Below are 15,042 nucleotides of genomic sequence, written 5' to 3'. Positions count from 1 at the left end.
TTAGGAAAAGTTTGTTGTGTGTCCAGGGAGAGTATGAAATCCAGTCCACTTCTGAAGTTTTATCAGTATGCATCTGTCTGTTGAAGTACAGAAGAAGAGCCATCGGAAAGGGTTCTATGGACTACAAAGTCAAATTTGGGCTGCTATTCTGGAATTACGTTGTACAAGGACTTCCAATATGGCAGGTGTTTCAAAATGTTTGAGGACCAAATTTTCCCATCCCCACTCATCATCTCATTCCATACCTTACCATTTCTCTTCCACCAAGACAGTGGATGATGAAACAGCTCCATGCATAACAGAGCTCCATTCTTCCAAAGGCCAGGAGCAATCGTTATCTCCTCTGCTCAGGGATAACAAGCCAACTTCATGTTTGCCAGTGCCACAGTGGCCTAAAATAATGCAAACAAGTTCATTAATGCTGTTCAGCTGTCAGTGGCCTGTTTCAATACACTCTGAAGTGAGATAACCTCTTTCTCCCTATTCACTGAAAGAAAAGGCATTCACACTGCTGTGATGAGGAAAATCCTGGGGTCACTTAAGAGCATGTCAAAGGACACAAAACGGAGATAAGAACTGCAACTTTTTCATATTATGACATCAAAGAAATGAGGTAGCTTTCTGTTTTTTTTCTGATGAGCAGACTTGAAGGATATGCAGCACTGTAGTTCAGGACCATTAACCTCAGGGAAGAACAAGCACTCATTTCCAAACACTGCTGTTTCATGGGCTCTGAAGCCCCCAAGGGAAGGAGGTGGGTGAGGAAGGACCTGCTGATGGACATGCTGAGGGACTTCCTTAGTTGACTGGGTTTTAATGAGCTGCAGGGGAACCTGCCAGGGCAGGACTGCAAGACTGGCTGCAACAAGGGGAGGACAAGTACACGTCACAGTGACTTTGCCTTTCAGCAACAGAAGGAAGAACTCCAGAAGCAGAAAACAATTTACTGGCATTCAGGGTCCAGCTCCTGCAGCAGTTTAGCCCTGGCCTGGTGCCAGTTGAGATGTGGAAGTCTACTCTTGCCTGCCTCCATGCCTTCAGCCAGCATTCGCTAGTAGAGGTTGGCCAATTCTGCTGAAAGTGCAGATGGTCCTGTCTACTGCGTGCTCAGGGCAGGCAGCAGAGCTGCGCTGATGACTTGACTTCAGTAAGGGCTTCTGAACCTTTACTGGTATCTGCCTCACGCAGCTCACTCCTACCCGCTCATGTACCTGTCTGCCCTTTGACAATTTAGCTGCCAGCAGTGGTAATAATCAACCCCCCCTTCTTCTCTTCAGCCCCAAATACGTGAGGAAGTGGGCCAGAAAATGGTCAAAATGAGGCATTTAAAGACACAATTGTTTTAATATCATCACTGCCTAGTAATATACACAGTTATTTCAGACAGGTATACTGACACAGCATGTCAGCATGTCACTGTCATGCTCCAAGCGTCTCATTCTCCCCCCTTATTTTCAAGAATATGAGGAAACTACATACTTTTTCTTGTGTTGCATCCTTGTACTTTCATGCTTTCTGGCTTCCTATAAAGCAGCACAGTCACTGCATGAATCCTGCTTAGAGTATTCCACCTTTTGTCCTCGCATACAGTTTGCAGAGCACAGCAGGCCTCTGAGATACGGCTGGTATTATCCGCACCTTATTACAAATGGTTTCATAGGAAGGACCATCTGGTCTTCAGTTGCCCAAATGTGCACTTGCCTGCCCTCCTGCACCTGTTCCTGTGCAACTGAGCACCCCCTGCCAGGTGCTCTCGCATCAGAGGTCTTCATGAGCAAGGGAGGAGAGACAGAGCAGGTCTCCAAAACACTGGTGGATACAGACACCTCTTTGATATCTGTATTCTTACATGGGAATAAATCACAGTTTATCTTCAAAACAGAAACTACAGGTAGGACTGGAAGTCACTACCTGGCTCAGAGACCAACCTCCTCGTACTCCAAACAACTGCATCTGTACTCAAAATGAACAGGTCAGGGTCAGCGTCTGAGCTGACATCGCACACAGCAGGCGTGTATGTCACTGATGATGCCACTTTGTTTGGGAAGCCCCTTTACTCAAGGCCCTGCGCCATTTGAGAGACATATCTACTCTTAGCAGTTCACAGGTGAAGCAGCACTGTAACTGCCAGTTGAATCAGTATTACCTTAGCACTGTATTTCTCCATGCAAGCTAAAAAGCCACCAACCTGTAAAAATAATCTAAGTGACTTGGTTTTAGACTGCAACTGTCATATCTGAATTTCAGTACTGGACAGACTGGGCCACAGTCACTTGCTTTGAAGAAAGTTCAGTAACACAACCATAACAGCTAAGCTACCTTCACAGATGCCCACTTAAGGAAGGGGATGTTAAAATGGATTTGGTTTTCTGTTTAAAGCTTTCAGTGAGACTGGTCCTACTTGTCTGAGCATGTCTTTTTCTCCTTTTGCATCCTTGACTTCCCACAAGAGCTACATTTTACCAGAATGATGAACCTGAGTGTCAGAGTCGGACACAACTCTGGAACAGAGGCGTTCCAGTAAACCAATAACTACAGGGCTTATCTTTTTGATTTGACTGTCAACAACATCTTCACATGCAAAATACAAAAAAGTAAAGATTTCCTACAGAGCAAGGAAGGAGAGGGAGAAACAGCCACAATTTGTGATTAATTTTGGTGAGGTACCCTGTTACTGCTCTAAAATGAACTAAGAGTATTTATCAAACAATGACTTCAAGGATGGCAAAAATTAAAGGCAGGATTAAATAATATATAATTAACAATAAAAGAGCTGTAGCAGCCATTACCAAGAAGAAAGATGATATTAACATATACAGGAAGGATGAAGCAATATGCCTGCCAGACCACACGCTTTCCTGTCATTACACCGTCTTCCTATCACAAGAAAATATCTGAAAAAAAATCTGTCTCAGGTCACACATACATACTGTAAAACTTGCAAGTGAAAGCCCTGGGGGGAAAAATAGGCTAAAAGCATGATGTTCCCTGAACTAAGTAACATCTCCTCATCTATGTTGTAGGAGACAGTGAAATTTTCCCAGCTTTCAAATGGAAACTAAACACACAATCCTTTGTTCTTTAACCTCTCATGAGGAAGTCACATAGACTAAGTGTTTGCTGAGCATATATATTCATTTTTTCTAGTCTACCAGTTTTATCTTGATACTGGTTGCATCTCTTTTGACAGCACATCAAATGAAAACAGCCCTGTTGCTACTTTGACACGCTTCACCCTTTCCTTATTAGGCAAAAATCACAATTCTTAGGTTTGAAATACTTGGTATCATCCAAGTATAAATATACCCAGTGTTACCTTCTCAGCTGTATGATGCTTTAGGTATTTGGTTGGGAGGTAAACAGGCAGAGGGAATTAAAAGAAATCTTAGTTTCAGACATCTTCCTCTGATTTTAAGAGAAGCAAACTCCTGTTACAAGGTGTCAGAGCTGGCCCTGAGCCTCCCTGTTCCCAGCACAAGCGTACGGGTAGGCACGGGCAGTAAGAGCACTGCGGGTGCCTATTGCCTCACTGCAAAGTTCACTCGAGAAGGAAGCGAATAGTTCACACTTCATATTCACTGACACGTTGGCTTCCCTGTTGGTACCACCACAAAACTGACACATGTAATTTTATTTATCTAATGGCATCTAGCCTAAGATAGCTATTTAGGCTGCCTTTAAAATTAATGGAGAGAAGGAGACGCTTCAAACTTCCTCCCATTCACCAKCTGTAATGAAGAATTAATCTCCCCATCCTAAGATGGACCACTTTTTGGAGGCACTTCCTTCCATTGCTGCTGACTATAAAGCATGCACAGATGACTAGATAAGTCACTTAATTCTTAAGCAGATGATTAGGAGAGAGTCCTGGTGTAAATAATACTTCAAAATCTGGCTTCTAGAACTAATCTGACTACTAATTAATTTCATAGCTCACCTAATTTTGACTGAGACTAATCTTTTAAAATCATAACTGTGTGTTTTGGTGGCCAGGTATGTCAGCTTTATTATAAATGAATTTGTTAAATAAGGACCTTAAGAGCTTCTGTAAACACTCTCCTCATCCTAATAAATGCAACATTAAAATATGTAAATTTTTATAGGCCCAAGACTATAGCTGCCTGGGAAACTTTTAATCCCTGGAAAATGCATGTCAAAGGCTTACTGCTGTAAGCTTTAATTGATACTTCTGATGTTCTTTGAAGAAAAAAAGAAATCATCCTTTCTCACACAAAAGAAAAATGCAGAGAGATACTGAGTATTTCCAAAGAAAATACATATGGCATCAGCTTGGCTTCCAAAGGATAGGAGGCTAATGTTTGTGCTCCCCCATGACTTTAAAATGCCAATGAATAAGTATTCTGGAAAGGTGGGGAAGGGAGAAAAGTTTCCATTAATTAAGTTCTTGCAAGTTCTGTGAAAAGCAGTCACTGGGTAAAAGAGAGAGGTCCAAATAAAGCTCCCAGAGAGGGAAAGGCAGGCAGCGTTATCGTTATATGTGCTGCCCACTCAGTGCTTCAGATTAGCCACAGCATTTCCTGTCTCTTGCCCGATGKAGATAACTTCAATCAACAAGGGAATACGGAGAAAGAAACTGGATCTATAGCAGACATAAGACATTCATAAGGAACAAGAATTCATTAGTCCCACTGTTCACAGCACTTGTTTTAAATAGAGCTGTATCTTTTCAGGATTTGCCAAACCATAATTTCATAATTATGCTTCTATTCCTAGTGTTTCACGCTTCCCACAAAAAAATCCTTAAGATGATTACACATTACCACCCCCTGCCACCAATTACCAAGAAGTAACAGGGAGCACTGGCATACTAATATTAGAATGTAGACTGCACGTCTCAGCTGGTGTGCTATCAAGTACCAACCTTCAACTAAGCAAAGGTGTTTCCATATTGCATGCTATAAAAGCATGAGATCTGACACAAATTTTAAAGTTTTCAGATCACCATCAGCACACAGAAGCACATTCTAAAACCATTTACTTATGCTTTGATGATATGCTTGAAAGAACTTGTGATTGATAACCAATTGCAAAAACCACCAAATTTCTAAATCCGCTTCTCTTACAAATGAATACACTGTCTTGCTATCTTCTTAATACTTGCTTCAAAACAAGGTATTTTGGTCACCTTCAGAAGACAAAACCAAATAACTAGCATATAAAAAGATTTGGATGTTGGAAAATTAATCAGACCATTGGAATCTGTGATCATTTATTGCAATCAACTGAAAAAGTAGTAAAGTTTTCTCATAAAAACACCATAGGTTTTCTAGTGGCTTGCAAATCCCACAGAAATTTATAACAGCATTCTATACTTCTCTAACAAACATCTGCTGTGATACAGGGTAATTTTAGTCTGAATCAGCAATACAATAAAATCTTCCATTTTAACTGTCTCGGTAAAATTAGCACTGAAATATATAGTTCCCAAACAAGGCAATATACAGTAAACATTTTCTTTAACCATAGAGTGCAATTTTATGTATTTTGTAATAAGGTAATTATAGAGCAATTCTTTCAAACAATAAAGACTTCATAATTTTAACAGATATACCAAGGTATCTATGCAAATTAGTAAAAACAAGTTTAACTTTAAAAAAGAAAGCCTACTGCAAAAACACATGTAGCTTTTTAATAAAGAAGACAAAACAGAGCAACAGGCATCCTCCAAGACTACAATATCCTGCTTACACAGGCAGAACAATTTTTTTTGTCTCACAAAAATTTAAGAGAACAGAAAAAGAATACAACCTCTGCTGCTTTATGCCCTGCTATACTAACAGAGAGAGCTACGGAAATAGGTTCAAACAGTGTTTCTGATAAAAGCATGCCTCTGTGGCTAATCTAATGGCTAATGCCACATTGTTTTACCCTAATGCTGTATTACAGTGAATTGCTAATATTAATAATCTGGAAAGAGCAGGAAGATAGCACTGAAAAAGTGCTGAAGTACTTTTCTCATAACTGCAGACATTCATTTTTGCCCTGTAGTATCATTGTATCAATTGTTACATTCCAACCACGACTGGTTTTGACAGATACCACAAGTGATCTTGCGCACCACAAAGCAGTTATTTTGGACCTATTTGTATGGAAACCTGGACTTCTCTTTCTCGTAAATGACAGATTGCTAGACCACAGAATAAGGTTCTTTGGTGTTCTCTATTTGGATGCTACATTCTTTCTTTGCCCAAACGTTCAGCTTTTCATCTCGTATTGACACACTCTCTAACCAATTAAGCAAATGCGTACTGGTTACAGACACTGGCCTGGGGTGGTAAAGAGGGTCTGAAGCTGAAGCTGCATCCTCCACTTCCTGAGTGCCTACCCCTTGCCAACAAGTATTTACAACTCGGGTTATCTAAAAGCCTTTTTTTATTTTCTGAAGGAAAGCAATGCCCCTTCCTTCGTGAGGCATTTGGTCTTGGGCTGGACAGCACTCTCAAGGGCAGCTTTTAAATCAAGATACTCAGCGGCTGCAGGCAGGGAGTGCCTAGCTCCCGCTTGAGTTGTGGTGGAAACAACTGCTTGTGGCTCATGCAGTGGCAGTCGTTGCCCGCGTAAGAGCAGACCCTCAGGGGCTGCAGGAGCATTCAGGTCAGATGGGAAAACTACCAGCGATTTATGAACTTTGAGAATAGTAGCAAAGCAGGGAGGGATTGCAGGCTCAGATACAGGAATCTCCATTTTGCCCAAAACATTAGTAGATCTAGCCCTTATTGACAAAGCAGAGGGAGGCTGAAGTTAACTACCTGGAAAGAAAAATAACCATAGATAAATGAGAATAGCTCTTTATATGATAGCCAAAAAGACCCAATTCTGCAACCAAAGAGGACTGCAGCTAAAAATCCATCTGTGATGAAGGTGATAATTAGAATTGAAAATCAAGAATGTCAAAAGGGGGAACTAGATAACCATTGATGGAGCTTATACTGGGAAATATAAAACCTGGTAACAAAAGATAATGACATCATGCAACAATCCATGGATAAGGAGAATAATGAGATTTAGATTTCAGAAATAAAATGACTACAGTAGTGTTATTGTCTCATCTTAATCGCTAATTAAGATGTTAAGCCTATTAATAATGATGCAGAAAAGGCAAGTTTCTAATTAAAATTTCTGCTTTGTATTTGAAAAGTAGGTGGTGTATTGTATGATGAAGCATTTTCTAATCCACTGGCAAATAAGGAGGAACAAAAGCAATACTAGAAACAAACATTTTAATAAACAATGTACATTAAAGTTTATAGATAGCTGACCCAGTATATTTTAGGTAGCTGACAATTTCAATAGATTTTGGAAAACTGTTACTGTTGTACTAAAGAAGGGCAAATAGGATGAGTCAGGTAAATACAGATTAATTTTCCAACATCCAAACAACACTGCAGAATTTAAATTTACAGAGAATTAAAGGCCTGAAATGTAAATACCACTAGTCAACATGTCTTTTACAAAAAATAGCTTTTAACAAACCTCATTCTACTCTTTAATGAGATATTTGCTTGATAAACCTGACTGAACAGATCAAGTATTTCTGTAGGGTATCATGGCAGCGAGTCATCTTAATTCACAGCTGGCATGGTACCACATCAATAAAATACACATTCAGTATACAAACTGACAGACCTCAAAAAGATTCCCTACTGACTACAAGTGGGGTGGGGTTTAATGAGGTTTTACAGAGATCTGTAGCAAGACTGACATGCTTTGATGCTTTAATAAAACCATGCAAAAAGCAGAGCTGAGTAAAGTGGTACATTCTTACACAGAGCTAGAGTAATGCTGAACAATATAAATCATGGTGTAAAGCTGACTTTCATCAGGTAAAATTTGCTTTGGCACAGCAAAAGGCAGAATTATCCATGTAGGAAAAAAAACAGTAGGCCATAGAATGTGAGACTGTCCTTTGCTCTCAAAGAAATATTTATTCAGTTTTAATGCCCACTGTGATGCTATGGCAAAACAGCTAACAGAAACTGTGGATATTTAAGCAGGAGAGTAATAAGTAAGAGTGAAGAGGCTGAAAAATCAGCAAAATAGCAGGAAAGAAGCACAAAGGGAAGAAGAAGATTACATACAGTGAAAGACTAGAGCAGATCAATTTATTTAGTTTATCAAAAAGAATTTGCACAGCAAATAAATACAGAGCATTAATATGTTCATTAATTCAGTGAGAAGACATGATGAGAATAGCTGAAAGATTAAGCCAGACAAATTAAAATTAGGAAAGTGGCACATATTTTTAATGATAGCTTATTCTCATAGTTAATTAGTAACCATAAAAGTGGTGGATTTGCACTCTCCAGCAGCATTCACAATGCAAATTCTTGAATGAAGAACTGAGTTGGGTTTGACTAAAAGATATTTAGCTCAATGCCAGATGACTGAGTGAAGTTTAAAGACCTGCAATATAAAGATCATCCAATGTAATAGTCCCCTTTTGACCTTAAGGTGTCAGGAAAAAATGTTATTTTTCCTCAGGCAGCTTTTAGCCAATTTTCAAATAGACATCTCTATTGATCAAAGAAAGATAATGCAAATAGCTGTAATTATATAAGCTAAGTTATAAAAAACAGTATTCCAAAACTGCATATATAGCATCCCTCCACTACCTGAAATCATGAGCTGACCCTCTTGGAATTAACCTCCATTTGTCTTTGGCTGATAAGCAAGCATCATGCCATTTAAAGCCTGCCAGCCCAAGACAAAATAAAATTGAGTTTCTGTCTGCTCTGTGCAAACAGTAAAGAAAACCTTTCCCACTCTACAAAAGACAGAAGGGATGGTTCTTGATTAGGGGGTCTTTTACCACTATGCTGTATATCAGCTAACTACTGATCTTCTCCTCAGAGGTGGCTGTAATTTTGATGAACTGTACACAGGTTCATGAACTGCATTAACTGTTCAGCATTTAAGACATGACATAAATTTTTAATTACATAAAAAAAATCCAAGCCCTCATATATCTCAGTAATACCCTCACTACCAATCTCATATCACTAAGCTTGCAATAGGGAGTGTAAATACCATTAAAGATCAGATGCATATGATACAAATAACAGCTCAAAAATTGAGTTACCATAGCATGTTTATTTACATAAAATATCTCTCAGAAAATTCAGCAAAAACATGACAGAAACAAGAAGCTTCACAACAGGAAGGAAAATCTAGGTGAGATTTCTCTATACATTATCTTTTTCAACAACTAAAAATATTTTATTAGCAATAGATACATTTGTACATTAAAAGTCTATACAACGTCCTTTTCTCTCCCAGTCTCCATAACGTGTAGGTTCAGGGCCTTTAGGTCCACCCCTCTCTTTTGTAGTAGGATTGATTCCATCAGGAAATTCTAAAATGATAGGGAAAGTTTATTAAAATGCCTATCATGTTGACAAATATAAAGATTTCACCATCTAAGATATTTGCTTCTCAGTTTTGTTTTTTAACACAAAATCAATTATTTTTTGTTTTTAAAGACAACCGTTAAACATTTCCCAGAGTAATATGGCAGTAATTTCAGATAGCTTTGTGGCTACAATCAAGAATATACTATCATATTCAGTTATGCAAATGAAAAAGCCACTCAATGTCCAAGGCACTAGAGCACCACAGTTTCCAGTGAATTCATAGTGAGAACCTGTGTCATTCAGGTATGCTGTACATATGTTCACCACACCTAAAATATCAGATCACTTTCAGGTTTTTTTAGGTCTCTAATTTTGAACACTCATGTATGAGAATTTTAGTCAAGATTCTATAATTATTCTTGTCTTAAAAATATGTTTTCATGGATGTTGATATTTTTTTCAGGAAACAGCATGTTGATGTTTTATACAGGCTAGATCCTACAGTCATAGGAGGTATTATAAAGCCCTAAATAGCCCAAATTAGATATTTTACCTTTTATCTTTTAGAACTTAACCTAAGCCTGATATATCAATTGTGATGCCCTTTAAGGAGAGGGAGCCTCTTTCTAAGTAAGATCTCAATCTCTTCGGTAAGCCACATGCTAAGCTTAAACATTAGTGATGCTTCTTCTGTCCGTAGCACCCTACCTAGCTTCTGCCACCTGCTCACACACTATACAACTTTGTTCCATAACTCACAATAACATCTTTATACCGATCCTTACCAACACCCTACTCAAATGCTCCCTTACAGAGCCCTCGCTTAAAGCAGAGACTCAGCCTTCCATGCTGTGCAATAACCATCCATTCCACTAAGCATCACCAAGCCATATAGTACTTACTGAGGCTGGTCGCTGCGCCTCAGCAGAGCAATGTATTTTGTACAGCGTATTTTTCCAGCCTGCACTAGACCGCAGGGCTCCCTCAACTGCACTGTATCCCACACATCCACTCGCCATGTTGATTCTCTGGGGCCTCCCATACATACACACGACTCAGGGCTCCCTCAATCGCATCCCTAACTCAGCAGTGGTGGGAAACAACAAGTAATGAGGAGCAGCACTGAAAATGAGAAAAGACAACAACAGAAATCCTGGAGAGCAGAGAGAAAGGACAGTAATGGAGGGAGACTCGTGTAGCTACAGGCTATACAGAATGACATACTGGGATGTCTGGTTAAAAATTCGTGTGGACCAGGATAGGAAATGTCAGTATTTGTGTACCTCTGGCACTACAAGGAGCACAAATGCATCTAATATTATTTTGTAGATGTCACCATCCCAATATTCAGTACTACTGATGTCTTGACAGTTGTTGCAGAAGCTCAGAAGATTTCTCCATGATGGAAAATGGCCAGTTTAAACCTTTTTTTTCTAATAACTACCAACGATACATTGCACAGTTAGCATCCTAATAAACTATTGCTAGTGTCATATGTAAAAAAAATACACAGGTACAACGAAATTTTAAGCCAAAAGAAACCTTGAGTCTTGCAAGAAATATAGAGCACCTAAACAAAAAGCAAAAAATAAAAATTATTTGTTTTAAATGAAGCAGTGATGGCATATATTTTCTTGAGAATAAACAGAGAAGGGATTCAGAGTTAAATAGCTCTCTCTGCTTACACAGTAACTCCAACTCTGAGTCAGTTCTGAAGTGAGTCACAATCTGAAATGGGCTGCAACCATTTTGCAGACGATACCGTAATTTTTCAGTCATTTTGTCATCTGGATATTCATAGTGATTTATTGATGTATTAAAAAGCTTGTCCCAGAGACCTCAAAATATATAAACATAGGTTATTGCTACTGGTAAATGAACAGTAACAGAACAGCATGCCATGGACGTATGTATGAATAAGATAAAGCATGACTAGCACTTTCAGTTAAGGAAAGACAGCTAAGYAAAAAGAAGGAAAATTAGATTCTTTCGTTCTCTTGTCTGATAAAAAAGCATATGTTTCTAATGACTTTTAGCAGCAATGTATCCGGTGCCTCAATCTTGTCAGGTTCTCTAAATGAATCCCACTGAAGTCAATGGAAAGCAACACAAATAGCAGGAGGTCGTTAGGTCTCCAGGGATCCCGCTGAGTGGCTCAGTAAACTTAGTATCTGTCGCTGCTTTTCAAAATGCTATATGCAAGGCTAAGAAAGAAACCAACCATGTAAATACAGCAAGGATCTGAAATCTTCTGAGGACTAAGAAACAGAACAAGCTTTTTGCATAATAAAAAAGTATCTGGTGCCCTGGTGAGTTTACTACCATTATTTATAACTATACTGTAACAGACCAATACGAGCGACACCAGCTACATATCTCAGAATCATGAAATGGTTTAGGCTGGAAGGCACTTTTGGAGGACATTTGGCCCCATCCCTGCTCAAAGCAAGGCTAGTAGTAGATCAGGATGTCTGGGCAAATTTGAGCATCTCCAAGAATAGAGATACCAAAAATTTTCTGGGCAATTTATTACAATGTTAGACCACCTTTGTTCTGAAGAATTTTTTCCTTATATATCCCCTTCCACAACTTGTGACTATTGCCTCATCTTTCTTATTTTTCAGAACCACTGAGCTTGGAAAGTGATTCTGAAAAGTGCCGAATGTCTATCCTCCTTCTTAAACTTACTTCAGGATGGCAGGATCTTCTTTTAAAATATGGCTTTCAATTCTGGTAAAACATGACTTACTTTCCAGCGGTTCCCTCTCTATATTGGACTCCTCTGGTTCATCAAACCGACCTACTGGTAACTTCGGTTTCTTAAGTGACTGCTTAACAGGTTCAGATCTTCCTTCTGCATTAGAGTTGGTGCTCTGCAGAGAGCGGCAAAGTAGTGATGTCCCTATCAAACAAATGCACATTTGTAACATAAATGTGACAATTTAATACTGAATAGCTGTATCACTATTTAGTAAACCTCTGAAAAAAACCCACTGCAGAAACTAGGAAGTGAAGGACAGGAAAACAAATGCCAAATACTAGTTTAAAATTCCTCTCATGGACACCTAAGAAATCAGCACAGATTCTCATTTTTGGCCCTAGAAACATATGCAGACACAACTGTGTTAGTTGTATAACTTAGTTCTCAAAATCAGTATATTTTAAACTGCTTGAACTAATCTTCACTGTTATCTTCTTGTATTTTAGACTCTAAATAGTAATTATGCTAGCATAGAATAGACCAGCACATTCTGTTTTCCTGGAGAAGTCCTAACCTCCCCCAAGAAGCCTGCTGATTTACAAGTCTTGGCTCATTTCCAGCAGATTTTGAGTCAGAAAAAGCCTCTGCCTTCCCAAAGGAAAGTATTAAAAAATAAAGAGAGAATGTTGTTCCCTTAGTAACAGGTTTTCCAGAATGTTGGTAGAGACTAGCTGGGCTTCCCTTATGATGGTAAAATAATTAAGCTGGTAGTTAAAAGCAGACAAACTTTGAGCAAATTTAAGTTCAATTATATAACTATGTAAGTGCTTTAATTAAAAGAAATATCTGTTTTTTTCTCTTAGACTGATACTTCTGCATTTGGTTACAAAGCCAAATGTCCACAGTGACCATGAACTATCTTCTAAAAATATTTCCGCTGTGCATATGTGCTTAAAGTAGCTCTTACTTCTTTTAATAMGGAAGATGCAAATCCTTCTAGTAGTAGACTGGGTGCAAAACACTGAAAAGAACTATCATTCTGCCTTGCTAAAGAGACAACCTCAGGAAACCTTCTCAAGCAGTACGGACTTGACTCACCTACATCAACCACCAATCCACCTGTATTCCCAGAATCAGCATATTCATTCATCTTCAAATACCACAACCTTAGAAAGATTAAACCCTACAGTCATATAAACTGTCTCATGCGTGCCAACTGTTGCCAATGCCCCCAAGGAAGGTTTTTTTTTTTTTTGCTTTAACTACGACATAGTGGATGAGCGAAGAAATTAATTCTTTGGGATACACTGGATCCTTCTACTTCTGCCAAGCATCTGGCTGTTCTTCAGCAAGTTGAATGATAAACTACCTAGAAAATTAAATTATAGCTGATATTCTAGTGTAAACTAAAGTAAGAGTCAGATTAGGGTACAGATATGAAACTGATCATCTCAGTCAGCAGGGAAAAGGCAAAATCTGTTTTTCCTTTCTGCAATATTTGATATTGGCGACCACAACATATTCTTTTTGAAACAGAGCTGACCGAAGTTCCACACTAAGATTAAGTACCTCTGAGAAAGATGGGATGAACAGTCAACATTACTGGTAAACCCTACAAACTGATCTTTGTGACTGCCCATAAAGCAAAAGAACTCCCTAAAACTCTCAAAGCTCTCATCTGTTCAGATATACAATTTTTCTGAAACAGACTGAGATTGTGTAAGATGTTTCTTCAGGAACTAAAGACCATCGCAGATCTGAAGTGCCAGGGGCATTTTTTTGATGCCTCCTTCTCTAAAAAGCAACAAAAAGAAAGGGATGTATGAAGAAAACAGCATGCATCAGGTACCAATTTCATTTAATACATTAAGGGAAGGGGTTAGTCCAGTGATGAGTGTGGTGTAGGAATCTCAACCAGGAGTTCCCAGACTCTTTTTAAGTAGCTCACAGAGTTTGATTTATCTTAAAAGAAGCACTCATGTTGTGTGTGCTGGGGCTAGGCACTTACTGGGAYGCTCAAGGGACTGCAGCATCAACCAATCCTCTCTTTGAAACCAACAGCTCAACAGAGCCTAGAAGGGCCTACAAATATCTAGCATCTTCCCAGCTCTTCTTGTTACCATACACTGCACTGGTCTATTTCTGGAATATTATATCTAGGATCATAGGAAGTCTCAACTTTTGATGGAGAAGGAACTGGCTGAGCCTGTAGCCTTACAGAATAGACTAAATTAGGTGTGTGTTGAAGAGACGGATTCGGTTTGCAGGTTACTTTTTTTACTTTTTTTCCAACCTCAACTATTTTGTGATTCCATGATTCTTATGTGTCCTCCAACCTAAGCTTCTCCATGAGCAAACGACCTGGAATTCCTCACATAAAGGGCACAGACCATTAACTTCCAATGCCACAGTAAGATCTCTCTAGCTACTCTGTAAAATAACATTAAACTACTGCTTAATATTTCACTCCTGTTTAGAAGTCCATAATAAGGGTGCACACAGAAAACCTTTAGACTTGATATTGAGGCATGTCAGCACRCTGTAGGCTTGCAGTGTATAGGAATATACTAATATAGAGACAAGAAGAGCAGGATGCCTGCAGAGAAAAAGAAAAAACCCATGGCAGCGCAACCCGCTCCCGGCGCCGTGGGATGAAGGGGAGGGGGTGACACCGCGGCCTCTGCCGCCGCCCCGAGCGGCAGCCCAGCACGGCCGCCATCTCAGGCGCCCTCCCGCCCCCGCGGCGCCGCCGCGCACGGCCGGTAACCGCCCCTCGCCCTCACGGGCAACCGCCCCGCGCCACACGGGGAAGAAGAGCAGAGGGTGGGGAAGCCCCGAGGCGGCCAAGCAGTTTCCTCCCTGCCTCCCTCCCCCGCCCGCCTCTTACTCGCTGCCCTCGGCGCGCCGCGCAGCAGCCGCAGAGCCATGGCGGCGCCCAGCTCCGCGCCGCTAGGACGCGGGCGGCGCGCA

The 15,042-nt window shown here is 39.8% G+C and overlaps 1 protein-coding gene across 3 annotated transcripts; it reads right to left on the bottom strand.

Moving 5' to 3' along the window:
* Positions 1 to 9,091: 9,091 nt before the first annotated feature.
* SDHAF4 (succinate dehydrogenase complex assembly factor 4) lies at positions 9,092 to 15,042 on the bottom strand. 3 transcript variants are annotated; one of them, XM_026090000.1, is made up of 5 exons: positions 14,960 to 15,026; positions 14,580 to 14,668; positions 13,171 to 13,238; positions 12,121 to 12,273; positions 9,092 to 9,373 (listed from the first exon to the last, which is right to left on the bottom strand). In XM_026090000.1, exons 3-5 carry the CDS (start codon positions 13,220 to 13,222, stop codon positions 9,264 to 9,266), a joined length of 315 nt encoding a protein of 104 aa, XP_025945785.1. In that variant the 5' UTR covers positions 13,223 to 13,238; positions 14,580 to 14,668; positions 14,960 to 15,026; the 3' UTR covers positions 9,092 to 9,263. The 3 variants fall into 3 exon arrangements, with proteins under 3 accessions (XP_025945785.1, XP_025945786.1, XP_025945788.1); XM_026090001.1 differs by lacking the exons at positions 14,580 to 14,668; positions 14,960 to 15,026 and adding an exon at positions 14,081 to 14,561; XM_026090003.1 differs by lacking the exons at positions 13,171 to 13,238; positions 14,580 to 14,668 and having other exon boundaries at positions 14,960 to 15,042.

Source organism: Apteryx rowi, unplaced genomic scaffold (assembly GCF_003343035.1).
Source record: "Apteryx rowi isolate R43461 unplaced genomic scaffold, aptRow1 scaffold_84, whole genome shotgun sequence".
Lineage (NCBI taxonomy): Eukaryota > Metazoa > Chordata > Aves > Apterygiformes > Apterygidae > Apteryx > Apteryx rowi.
Note: the sequence above shows the minus strand (reverse complement) of the source record. Positions and strands in the feature narration are given on the sequence as shown.